This window comes from Dermochelys coriacea, chromosome 2, assembly GCF_009764565.3.
Source record: "Dermochelys coriacea isolate rDerCor1 chromosome 2, rDerCor1.pri.v4, whole genome shotgun sequence".
NCBI lineage: Eukaryota > Metazoa > Chordata > Testudines > Dermochelyidae > Dermochelys > Dermochelys coriacea.
In genome coordinates, this window is record NC_050069.1 from 157,749,779 (window position 1) to 157,762,929 (window position 13,151).

Consider the following 13,151-nt stretch of genomic DNA (forward strand, 5'->3'; position numbering starts at 1 on the left):
TTTTTGCGAATACAGACTGACAGGGCTGCTACTCTGAAACCTGTCCAGAAGGGCAGTGGCTCTAGGGCCCCACACTGTATAAAGGTTAAGGCCTTTATAGCGAGGGATACCTTGATTGTATGGGGAAGTCCCAGCATTCCCCCCCTGCTGCTGGTGATGGCTTATCTTAAGTGATCACTCTCCTTACAGTGTGTATGATAAACCCATTGTTTCATGTTCTCAGTGTGCGTGTGTATATCAATCTCTCCTCTGTTTTTTCCACCAAATGCATCCGATGAAGTGAGCTGTAGCTCACGAAAGCTTATGCTCTAATAAATGTGTTAGTCTCTAAGGTGCCACAAGTCCTCCTGTTCTTTTTGCGAATACAGACTAACACGGCTGCTACTCTGAAACTTGCCTTCTTTTGTCACCTATTACCCCCCACCCCATGCTGGGGTTTCCCCGCTTGCTGGTAATCACCCTGCCGGTAGCTGCGGCAGCAGGATGTGATTTTGCTCCGCCAACAGTCCAGCACCCTTAGGAGCGCAGTTCGGGCCCAGGGGCTTCACTCAGAAGCTGGCTCCAGGGCCAGTGAGCAGAGGGCACGTTGCCCGGCCCTTGGCCATTCAGCCTACAGGCGCGGCGGGCCCGCTGCCCGGCTTCTGTACGAGAACGCGGGGCCTGGGCGCGCCCCCGCCTCCTCGTGCTGCCGGCTCCGCGGCTTGCTCAGCGCCGGGCACGGCTCCCCCAGGGCAGCGCTTAGGACCCGGGAGACGCTCCGGCCCGGCCGGGGGAGAGCGGTTGAAACGGTTTCCATAACTGCAAAGGCAGCTGCTGCCTTGAGGGAAACTCAGCCGACTTGGCCCGGCCAGCCCAGGCTCCGGCTCCCCTGAGGCGGGCGGCAGCGGGCATGACTCCCCCGGCCTGCGCGGTGTGTCTCCGGCAGGTGGGACGTGGGGGGCGTTGGGCGCAAGGCTCGCACCGGCTCGGCGGGCCCCGGGGGCGGAGGCGGGAAGGCGGCGGGCCCCGGGGGCGGAGGCGGGCGGGCAGCGCCTGACGGGGGGAGGTCGGGCGCTGCCGGGGCCGCTCGCGCGTGTTGGATGCGGGCTGGGGCTCGGGGCTTCAGCGAGACACGGTGGGTGAGGTCAGCGCTTTTATCGGCCTGGCTTGTGTTGGCGGGAGAGACACGCTTTGGAGCCCCCTCCCCCGGGGGCTCTGCTTCCCGTTGGGGCTGCGTCAGGTAGAGGAGAAACTGCCTTTGAAATCGGTGCGGGGCCCGGAAAGTCCGCGGCACCCCGGCGCTGGGGGTCCCCGAGGGCTGGCGCTGCAAGTGCAAGTTGGAGCCACGCCGCGGACGCCTTGGGGCGGCCCCGTTCGGAGCTCGCCTCCTGTTTCTTACAGGAGTTGGGCCTAATTGATAGCGGGAAAGGGCTGGAGTTCAGGAGCCGGCTGCCCAGGGGCTGCCTCGTGGGGAATGGACGGGTGGAACCAGGCTCGCTGTCGCTGCTTACACTGGGGTTTTTGTGTTTACCTGGATATGAGCCAGCTATGTTAGCGCTGAAAGGAGCGACAGGGACGTTTGCTATTCTCATGCAGAAAGTCCATTAAGAACCATTTTGTTTATGAGAACATCTGAACTGATGCACAACTGTTCTTTGCAATCCTCTCATTAAAGTCCAGGTTCTCCAAGCAGTTCTGGAAACATTTCCAGTGACTTTCCTTCAGTCAACTTTTGGAGGAGCAGCGGTGTTGGACTGTATCTGTAAAAAGAAAAGAGTACTTGTGGCGCCTTCCTCCTTTTCTTTCAATTTTTGGAGGCATTTCCAGTCTAGCTCTGTCTTTTTGTTTTCCGATGGAAGCAGTTCAGTTCATGGCTCAATTGTCAAATCATGGTTTCCTTGAAGGAGGGGTTAGGTTTAATTTCCATTGCCTGCTGTTCATGGCCATTGTATCTTACACTTCCCAGTTAAAGTCTTCAGATGTGAAAGTGAGGAACTAATAACACTGATGCGAGTTGCCCTCTCCTTTCCAGCAGTTCTGCCAACTATTCCACTCTTGGGATAATCACACTGTAACAGGGGTTTCAGAGTAGCAGCCGTGTTAGTCTGTATTTGCAAAAAAAAAGAAAAGGAGTACTTGTGGCACCTTAGAGACTAACAAATTTATTTGAGCCACACAGAATTACTGTGGGGGAAAAATCTACTCTCATGATTTAAACTGGTACCACTCAATTTGACCACCTTGTAATCTTGACCTGATGGAAAATCTATTTCTCTAGAGGAAATAGGCTTGTGTGTTAGAGTAAGAGGAAACTTTATTTTCATTAAGTGAAACTTCTAAAAGCTCTGAGAGTGGCTGCTTAATCTGACTCAGATTATGGTATTCTGTGTTTTTGCTGAGAACTATATTTTTATACTTTAAACTACACAGCAATTGATACATTTGAGTGATGTTTCTAATTTGCTGTGACGCTTCTCTGCTCAACTATTATAAAAATGTCTCCAAACCTTGACAAGAATATGTGTCTGTGTTTACAGGTCAAATGTATTTGAATTTAAACATACTGTGGAGAATCGAGAGGCAGATCACAGAATCTCAAATTTGTATCCAAATTTTTGCACATGGGCGCATTCACAAAATCAGTCTCATGAGGCCATGTCTGTACTGCACTAGCATAATCTTCCCAAAAATTCAGTCCAGTTTTAAAATTGGTTGGAGCTACGGTATAGGCAAGAGCTGCTCTTTTAACTATTTCAGTTAAACTTCCTGAAAAAACTTTAACAAAACTTGTTATAAAAATGTTTTTGACTGTTGAAGCTTTTTCTATATTGCCCCTCTAACCAATTTGAGATGTGTTTTTTGTCTTGTTTTTTTAGGGGGGAAATATCCATAGTGTTGATCAGGGTTTTGTTTTTGTTTTTAAAGACAGTGTTGGTACTTTTTTATTTTGACACGACCAGGCTATGTTAGACAGTGATAATCTAGCTCCCTTTGGCCTGGCTGGAATATATGTTGCCCAGTACATACAAAATTAAATTTGAGCTAAAGAGGAGGAGCAAAAGACTGAACTGCTGTACATGCATGAAAGTTCTAGTTTTCTTCCAAAAGTTCTCAAAATACTAAAAGTTCTTGTAAAGATATAACAGATAATAGACTAACAATCTAATATGGCTACTTCTAGCCATAATTTAATACAATAGACTTCGAGGATCAAATTAATCATTCTTATTTATGTTTGCTTTTTAATCTGAGCAATGTGGGTCAAGATATCTCACTTTTTTTAAAAAAAATCTCTACCATCTTAAAGAATGATATGCCAATGAGAGATTTATTTGAAGCAGTTCTTTAGTAACTGAGGAACTTTCAGAGATAATACTAGCAACAAGAGCACAGTTACATATTAATAGCATAATATCATATTTAATAGCATCAATCCAGTATTCTAAGCAACAAACAGGAAGTCTTTCATATTCGTTCTCTAAGGACTGACTGCCAGTAAGCCGGATCCATTATAAAAGTATGTAGGCAGATTTCGCTATAGCTTGTTGCCACTGATCTGCCAATCACAGGCGCAGTGAAAGACGTGACCATAAGCGATTTTATTTATATATCTGCTGTTGTTTTGGCTTGCTAAAAAAAAATAATATTTTTTCCATATAATAATTTATTCTGGTCATCAAAAAGAGTCCCTATGCAGATCAACAGCATACCATGACTGCACACTGCTCATGACTTGCCCAGGATCTCACCGGCAGTTGCTTAACGGTGTGAGTCGCAGTCCAATGCTTTAACCAGCAGATCATCCTTTCTCTGTCTTCAGTAGGCTTGAACCAGAGGACAAGGCATGTTTTTGTTTCTTCTACCCAGTCAAAATATTGGTATGTAATTGGGGTTGGGGGTGGGAAGAAACACAAATAAATAAATAAATAAAATTACAATGATCCAGAAACTACACATTCAGAGCATGACTTTAAGAAAAAAATTGGGGTGGCATTTCTCTTTCACACTTGTTCTGCTAATTAGACAAGCTAACTTTTTTTTTTTAACTGTAAAAAGGCAACGTTTTGAGGAAGATGATGTGGCTTGGTAAACTTGATTGGAAGCACTTCAGGTTTTGTTTAAATTCAGTTAATATTGTCCTGTAATGTTGTTGGACACACCTTTTTTTTTTTTTTTTTATGGCAGTCCTCAATCCCTCAAATTTCACCAGATCAAAACTAATTCTTGTAGAACGTTTGATGGCTAATGCACACAGCAGATCCCTAGCCTACTTTTCTTCAGATGCTGTTTGTTAACACTGAATAAGTAAGTCACCTAAATGTAGACACTCTACCATTCAAAGGACACCTACATACTTTCACGAAAATTAAGGGGGAGTACTTTGTTAGGGAGCTCATAACTACCTTTATTTTGAATTAGGTTATGTATACATTGTCCTTTAGAAGTTTTGTATCTAGACTTCATTGCAAATGTGCTGTGGTTTTTGAAAAACATTTTTTTTTCCATTCCATCTGCCACCCTCTCCCCACCCCCACCCTTTTTCTGTGTCAAACACTTGGTGATATTTTCTTTTTCACTGTTGGAGACTTGGTTGGCTGTTCAGGGAGGATGACTACTCTCAGGGATTCTCTCTAAACTCTCTCAGTTTGAGTAGGATAACAGACTTACTTTAATTCCTTTTATGTAGCTTTGTTAATTACCATCACTCCATACTTGGCAAACGCCTATTGCACTCTCATTAAGTTGTAGAACTGATGTGTAAGCTTTAGTGAGCTGGCAAAACTATGTGTTCTGTTTGTAAAACTCTATCTGTAGTGATGTCCATTTGCTTCCTGAAGAATTTACAGTATCCTACCAGCATGTTATATAATTCAAAGTTTGGATTTAGACTTTTTTTAGTAACCTGGATGCCATTTTTTTTTTGCTTGTTTTTTTTCCTCAGAAGAAAACATGAGAAATAGCTCTTGTAAAATTAAGGGTAATAACTTAATAGATAACAATAAGTATTGGTGATAGCAAATGTGAACAATGAATACTTTGTCATAGTTTCATAATAACTTTTATAGTAAATGTGATCCTTCTAGACTGCCTGATTTTTGACAGATTTTTGTGCAATTACCAGGAATAATAACTCCTGAAGTTCAGTGTGTTGATGGACATGTAAATGTCTGTATCATTCTTTTCAGAAAAGAAATATAAATTATTGCTAGCAATTAGGTTTAAAAGCTTTTTTTGGAATCCTCATTACACAGTTGTTTCCCCTCCTCACCCATCTTCTTTCCCCCCCACTCCCGAAAGTTTTTTAGTTTTGATGCTGATACACTGAAAGGCAGGGGGAGAGTCTTATAGTCTTTTCTCTGCCACCAAGAAATTAGGCAAATTAAATCTGTTACTTAGAATTATCTATGTGCACATCTTTTTTTTTTTTTTGTCAATCTGCTTTCTAGAATAGCAATTCTTAAGGCTGGTCTACACTACCGCGGTAAATTGATCTAACTTTCCCAACTTCAGTAATTGAAGTTGACATAGTCAGATCTACTTACCGCGGTTGCTACACTGCACTGTGTCGATGGGAGAATGTCTTCTCCAGGTGGTAGAGTACAAAAATTGATGGGAGAGTGCTCTCCCATCAATTTAGTGTGTCTTCACCAGACCTGCTAAATTGACACACACTACATCGATTGCAGCAGTGCCGATCTACCAGCAAGTGTAGACATACCCTTAGTTTAGGTTTAGAAATGTCTAATGCTGGATGAGCAAGGGAAGTGAGCCTGCTTTTTTGGAGGGATCACTTTTTGAATTTTAAATACAACTTAAGTTCTGATTTTTGGGTACAAATGGAAAAGATATTGGGCCAAATTCACAAAGCAGATGGTACAGAGGGGCTGTAACCAAGCTGCACGCTGTCAGCAAAAAATTCCTATTGGAGGGGAACTCCCGGCTGGCACATGTGCAGTGTAGCTGGGCCCTGTGCCTGTGAGTGCCCACACCCACTTACGAAGATGCATTACTGGAGATGGAAGGGGCTCCACCATAACATTTCTGCACTGGCATAGGTCCATAAAGAAACCATTTCAGACATCTAGAGAAACATCTCTGAAAACTTAGACTGCTGCAGAAAGCCTCCCAAACTTTGACATACAATGTACGCCTATTTTAGGAAATATATTTTGTGAAATTATGGTCTAGAGATTGAATGCTGTTTAATTTTCTATGACACTTTAGCCTTGTGTTAAAACTTAGTAGAAAAATGGTACAGTAACTCCTCGCTTAACGTTGTAGTTATGTTCCTGAAAAATGCTACTTTAAGCGAAACGATGTTAAGCGAATCCAATTTCCCCATAAGAATTAATGTAAATGGGAGGGAGGGTTAGGTTCCAGGAAAAACTTTTTTGCCAGACAAAAGACTATACACACACACACACGTGCGCGCATATACACACAATATAAGTTTTAAACAAACAATTTAATACTGTACACAGCAATGATGATTGTGAAGCTTGATTGAAGTGGTGGAGTCAGAGGGTGGGATATTTCCCAGGGAATGCCTTACTGCTAAATGATGAACTAGCACTCGGCTGAGCTCTCAAAGTTGTTAATGTAGCCTCACACTCTACAAGGCAGCATGAACGGAGGGAGGAGACACAGCATGGCAGTGCATGCAAACATTCCCTGTGGAAACTGAATGTGATGATGAACCCATACTATCCCACTGGAGCGCACCACTCCCTCCATTTTCCAAAGTGCTAGAGCAGGGACTGCGTGTGTGTGTGTGTGTGTGTGTGAGAGAGAGAAAGATGTGCATTGCCCCCTTTACACATTGCCCCTTTAAGAATGCTGACGCTGCTTTAAGTACATTGCCTTTTTAAGTAAATCAGCAAATTGAGGCAGCATGTGCTGCCAGCAAGCTTCCTCTATCCTGAGCCCTGTCCTGTCTCCCCCCCCCCCCCACTCTGTGGAGATGGGGTACGGGGGGGGGACACCCTGACATCAGCATCCCTCTTCCTGTTATACCAATAAAATAAAAACCAGCAGGATCTTATTAAAGGGGAAAAGGCAAAATGCCACATTTATTGTGAATACAGAAAAAATCATAGTAAGCAGTTAGTTATAGCTATAACATTCCATTCAATTTCATATTTATTCACACATTCATTCATATACACACACAGGTTCTGCAAGGTTGTTATCATAGTAACCAGCCTTAGAGTTGCTCATGCCACACCATTGGCCAGGTGGCCTGGACATGAGGAGGGAGCAGGGCCTTGTCAGATGCTCATCTGATGCTCCTGGAAGTTGGTTTGGGGAATCAGACCTCAAAGTTCTCACTTTCTAGAGTTCATTTTTATAGGAATTTCTTCCTATGCCAGTCTGTGGGAATTGCTTCATCATGCTGTTGCTGAATCAGTCAGCAGATGGCACATTCCCGACGGCTCTGTGCTGCCAGATATTATCTTGTTCTTTGGTTCTCTCATTCTTGAGGCTTTTGAGTGGATTCCAGTCTGCCCTCCGGGGGCGGGGGTTCCCTCTGGTTATTTACACTTGACGCCTTCTTCAGCCGATGGACACTGGATTCTTAGGCTGGCACCTCCCTGATCATTCAGTTATTATCCACAGCAAGCATCCATCCACATACATCCTCTATCTCTATTTTAATGACAATTGTTAACAAAGCAAGATGAATACAACAAAAGGGCGGGGAGTCTCTGGGTGCTGTTTCTGTTGTTAGAGAGTATTGCTTTGAGTCTCTCTCTGTGTGAGTAGTTGTTGTTACAAAGAATTGCTTTGAGAACAGACTCTGTCTTAGACTGTATTAACACAATTAGCAGCTTGCAAGTTTCACACAAAGAGGGAGAGAAACAGTACCAAAAACCAAGAGACCTCTTAATTAATAATACCCTGGAATTTAAACTATGTGGAATCAAACTCATTTGTGATTTTAATACAGAACTACTTTAATATGATCCAACATTCCCCCTCACCCCCTGTACAGCAAGCAGGAGTCTCTGGGGAGAAGCTCCAAGGCAGAGGGCAGGAGCAGCACATGGCAGTTGGGGGGGGGGGGGAGAGGGACAGCTGAACTGCCTGGCAATTGATAGCCTGCTGGGCAGTTGCCACACAGGGAACTTAGGGGAACTGATGAGGGGCTGCTGGTCAGCCCTGGTTCCAAGCCCCCACCAGCTAGCACCAACAGGCTGCTCTTTCTGCAAGCAGTGGACAAAGAAGGCAACTGCCAAACGACATGACAAGGGAGCATTGTACAACTTTAAATGAGCACGTTCTGTAATTGATCAGTGACGTGACGACCTTAAGTGAGGAGTTACTGTACATGTTTTCAGTTTCACAATATGCCCCTTGCAGAATTTAGTTTGGACTAAAAGCTGTACTTCCACCACATGCCTTATCAGGAGTTATTCTACTAGCGCTGTGCTGAATGACAATTCTGCTCAAAAGGAGAAGCTCAGACATTCTAGCTGAGATCATTAGAGAAGCAAATATGCAATATGGACACTAGCAACATTTAATGAAAGATTTCAAGGGGGTTCAAAAAACTGATGCTGTTCTGAAATAATCATACTTGTGGTACCTTAATGTGTACCTCTGCTCTGAAAAGTAACTGCAAAAATGGCAGCCTTGAGTTCCCTTAATATTGTCTCAATAAGTTCTAATTTGCTCAGAATGTAAATGTTACTTTCTCTTTTCTAGTCCTAGTCCTGCAGACTCAGACTGGAGTTCAAGTCCTTTCATTGGAACCGCAGTCCAGCCTGGCTAGGAACTTTGCTTTCTAGTTGTCTGACTTCTTACGAGAAATGATTGGAGCTGCCTTACCTAAATTGCTGTTTATGTTCTAAGAGACCCTACCTTCTTGAGATAGATCAATGCTGAACTACAGATGTAACTAGTGAACAAACAAATGATTGTAAATATCTTATACGCAGTGTTGTTGTCACTTTGTTGGTCCCAGGATATTAGAGAGACAAGGTGGGTGAGGTAATATCTTATTTTTATTGCTTTTATGGCTTATTACAACAGTCTGTAACCCACTATCCCCTGCAGCCTCCACCATCACAACTTTCCCCCCAATGACTGGAGGGGTGTTAACTGGCCACTTCACCTTGAATAGTCCTCTTTGAAATATGTGTTAACTACTTATGCTAAACAACCTGTTCCATCTTGTATTTAGATATGAAACTGAGTACATTTCCCAGACCTGAAGAAGAGCTCTGTCTAAGCTTGTCTCTCTCTCTCCAACAGAACTTGGCCCAATAAAAGATATTAACTCACCCACTTTCTCTTGAAAATATCTTGAGCATTAATTTCTTGAATAGACACACTGTAGTAAGCTTGCCTGTATGCAGGATCATGATGGTTGTAATTAGCACTGTCTCAAATCTTTTGTTTAGTGTTTGCTTGTTGGTAAAGCAATATTATAACTTATTCCCCACAAACATTCATCTAAATCCTAGGGGTAATAGTAGGGTTGCCAACTGTCTGGGTTTTACCCAGACAGTCAATTTTTGGCTTCTGTGTCCGGGTGTCATTTAGGGTTGCCAGGTGCCTGGTTTTTGACCAAAAAGTCCAGTCAAAAAGGGGACCTGGCAACCCTAAATGTCACCCAAACCAAAAGTCCGGTTACCGAGGGCAGGGTCATTAACCCATGCCAGCCCCTGCTTAGCCAGGGCCTCCTCCTACCTGCAGGCAGGCTCCTTGAGAGGATCCAGCAAGTGATGGGGGTGGGAGGAGGGAAGAGCATGCAATGTTGGTGGAGCCTGGGGGGGGGTCCGGTTATCTGCAATTAGAAAGGTGGCAACCCTAGGTAGTACAAAGTTAACAGTGGAGGGTAATGTGGAAGAAGTGAGTATAGAAGTGAGTTTGAATTAGAAGGATGAGGAGCCTGGTCCACAGGAAGAGGAATGTCATTCCAAGGTAGGCAGCAGCATGAGAAGATGACAAAGTGAGCAAGAAGAGTAGGCTGGGGCAAGCGGAGAGCTGTTCAGAACCTTCAGTTGGGACTAGAAAACTGGAATTCCTGTGGAAAGAGACAGGAGGAAATGTGACATGATCAGGCAGCAAAAATGGAGTTTATTTTAACTTTTTAATATTGGATGGTTGCCCCATCTCAAAAAAGTATATTAGAGTTGGAAAAAAGTACAGAGAAAGGTAACAAAAATGATTAGGGATATGACTTCATAAATATCTGCTTCAGTTACCTTTGGTAAATGAAATAACCAAACAATCATTCATTTTCTGATATAGCTGTAAAACTAATCTGAAAAGTTTTCAAAATAAATCACTTAAAAATGTATAGTGTGTACCTTCTAAAAATGGAACCTACATCTCTCTCTGAATTGTGAAGAATATGTAATAAGGTTATAATAACCAACAAGAATGCACTTTTATGTAGAAATCCATGATTAAATCGAGTCTTCCTGAATAGTGATTTAAATCCTGATTGAAATCAAATCCACCCTGCTGTAAGGTAATATTTTAATGGTTGTATGGTGAGCCTCTGTGACTATGTAGCTCACCAGACAGGAGAGAGAGAGACATTAATTAGTGTGAAAAGTCCCTCTGCAACAGAAGGTGTTACATTCTGTCCAACAGGAAAGACCCATTGACACCAGACAGACTGTGGTGGAATGTTAAACAGTATAAAATACTTTGTTGCTCTGCACTCCTGTTCCCCCCCCCCCCCAAGATGAGTCATGCAAATGGGTTCCTCCCATTAACTGAGTTTACAGCTCCGCGCAAAAGGGAGGAGGGGAATAAAAATCCCCTAACAAGAAGGAACTGGCTTTCAATGCTGCTTGGACTCTAGTGGGCCAAGTTACTAGGCATATGCAAGAGATCCCCAAGAGCTTGCTTGTTACAGAAACGTGTATTACTTTTTGAACCTTAAGATTGTAACTCATTAGTGTGTGTATCTTTACCTGCTTTAACTTTGTAAATAACTCTCTGGATGGACCTTTGGTCTGACCCAGGATGGCTGTTCTTATGTTCTTTTCCTGTTTAATAACTCTTTTAATATAGTTTATTATAGAATTGGCTACAAGCGTAGTTTTGGTGCAAGATCGAAGGTGCAATTGATTTGGGGTAAGTGACTGGTCCTTCGGGACTGGGAGTAACCTGAATATTGTTGTGATTCTTAGTGTTAGGGACTGTCTATCTCAAAGGTAACCTTACCTCGTTGTCAAGGCAGATTGGACTGTCTGTGACTCCATGCTAAGGCTGTTGCAGTGCCTCAGGAGTTTAGATTTGACCATTGGTTGGTGAAATCTAAGTATGGAACTCAAAACCAATTTGAGCTTTGTGTCCTGCTTCTTAAGTCTGCCCTGAAGTTGGTACTCATGCTCTGGAGTCACTGCAGGCAGCTTCTCATGATGCTATGAGAGAAACAGAGGGAAAGTATAGAGAAGGGTCCCTTAGACTAGGGAAGAAAGAGGACTGTGCTGTGGAGAAGGCAGAAGCCACATTGACTAGGGATTAACACGGTAAAGTCAAAACACTGGGAATAGCTGGCCTGCTCAAGGAGCTTTGACTTAAAGGGGATGAGGGCAGTAGGGTGAAAGTTGGAAAGAAGTGGGGCGGAGTGAGGATTCCTTTAGAACAGGGAAAAAGCATGCTTTAATGGAGAGGGATGGACAGAGCATTACCGAGACATCAAGGGAGCAAGTGAAATTAAAATATGTGAAGGGATGAGGATGATCTGACAAGTCAAATTGTTTGAGGCAGACATGACTGAGACCTCAATCGGACACAGGGCTAACAGAAAGCAAAATCAGAGGAGGATAGAAGTGGTGTAGGGGATGGAGATCTTTTGTATCTTAACTGTCATGGTATGTGTTCCTATAAAATGTGTAACACTATGAAGTTTTGAGCTGTTTCCTATGTAGGAATGGACATATAGTTCATGCCTCTTTTTCTCTTGCATTTTCCCAATCCTGTGATGTCTAGCAATTAAAAAAAAAATGAAGGTAAAAGTCTTGAAGCTGGGAATGGGTGACAGGGGATGGATCACTTGATGATTACCTGTTTTGCTCATTTCCTCTGGGGCACCTGGCATCAATACTGTTGGAGAACAGGATATTGGGCTAGATGGACCTTTGGTCTGACTCAGTATGGCCGGGTCTTATGTTTTAATTAGGGCTGTCAAGCGATTAAAAAAAATTAATTGTGATTAATTGCACTGTTAAACAGTAACAGAATACCATTTATTTAAATATTTTTGGACATTTTCAACATTTTCAAATATATTGATTTCAGTTACAACACAGAATACAAAGTGTGCAGTGCTTACTTTATTTTTTATTACAAATATTTGCACTGTAAAAAACAAAAGAAATAGTGTTTTTCAATCAATCTAATACAAGTACTGTAGTGCAATCTCTTTATCATGAAAGTTGAACTAACAAATGTAGAATTATGTACAAAAAAACCCTTGCATTCAAAAATAAAACAATGTAAAACTTTAGCACCTACAAGTCCAATCAGTCATACTTCTTGTTCAGCCAATTGCTCAGACAAACAAGTTTGTTTACATTTGCAGAAGATAATGCTGCCTGCTTCTTGTTTTCAGTGTCACCTGAAAGTGAGAACAGGCATTTGCATGGCACTGGTTTAGCTAGTGTCGCAAGAGATTTACATGCCAATGAACTAAAGATTTATATGTCTCTTCATGCTTCAATCACCATTCCAGGGGACATGTATCCATGCGGATGACGGGTTCTGCTTGATAACCATCCAAAGCAGTGTAGACTGACGCATGTTCATTTTCATCATCATCCTGAGTCAGATGCCACCACCAGAAGGTTACTTTTCTTTTTTGGTGGTCTGGGTTCTGTAGTTACCACATCAGAGTGTTGCTCTTTTAAGATTTCTGAAAGCAAGCTCCACACCTCATCCCTCTCAGATTTTGGAAGGCACTTCAGATTCTTAAATCTTGGGTCGAGTGCTGTAGCTAGGATGACCAGATGTCCAGATTTTATAGGGACAGTCCCGATATTCAGAGCTTTGTCTTATATAGGTACCTATTACCCCCCAACCCCTGTCCTGATTTTTCATTTGCTCTCTGGTCACACTAGCTGTAGCTATCTTTAGAAATTTCACATTGGTATCTTTGCATTTTGTCAAATTTGCAGTGAACGTGTTCTTAAAGTGAACAACATGTGCTG

The 13,151-nt window shown here is 42.8% G+C and overlaps 1 protein-coding gene across 1 annotated transcript in view; it reads left to right on the forward strand.

Annotated features, from left to right (window-relative positions):
• Nucleotides 1–785: 785 nt before the first annotated feature.
• LOC119852235 (palmitoyltransferase ZDHHC11-like) overlaps nt 786–13,151 on the forward strand; it is a 91,462-nt gene continuing 79,096 nt past the window's right edge. The window contains exon 1 of the mRNA XM_038393360.2: nt 786–925. Coding sequence (XP_038249288.1) covers nt 890–925 — 36 coding nt within the window. The 5' untranslated portion in view covers nt 786–889. The remainder of the gene's footprint in view (nt 926–13,151) is intronic.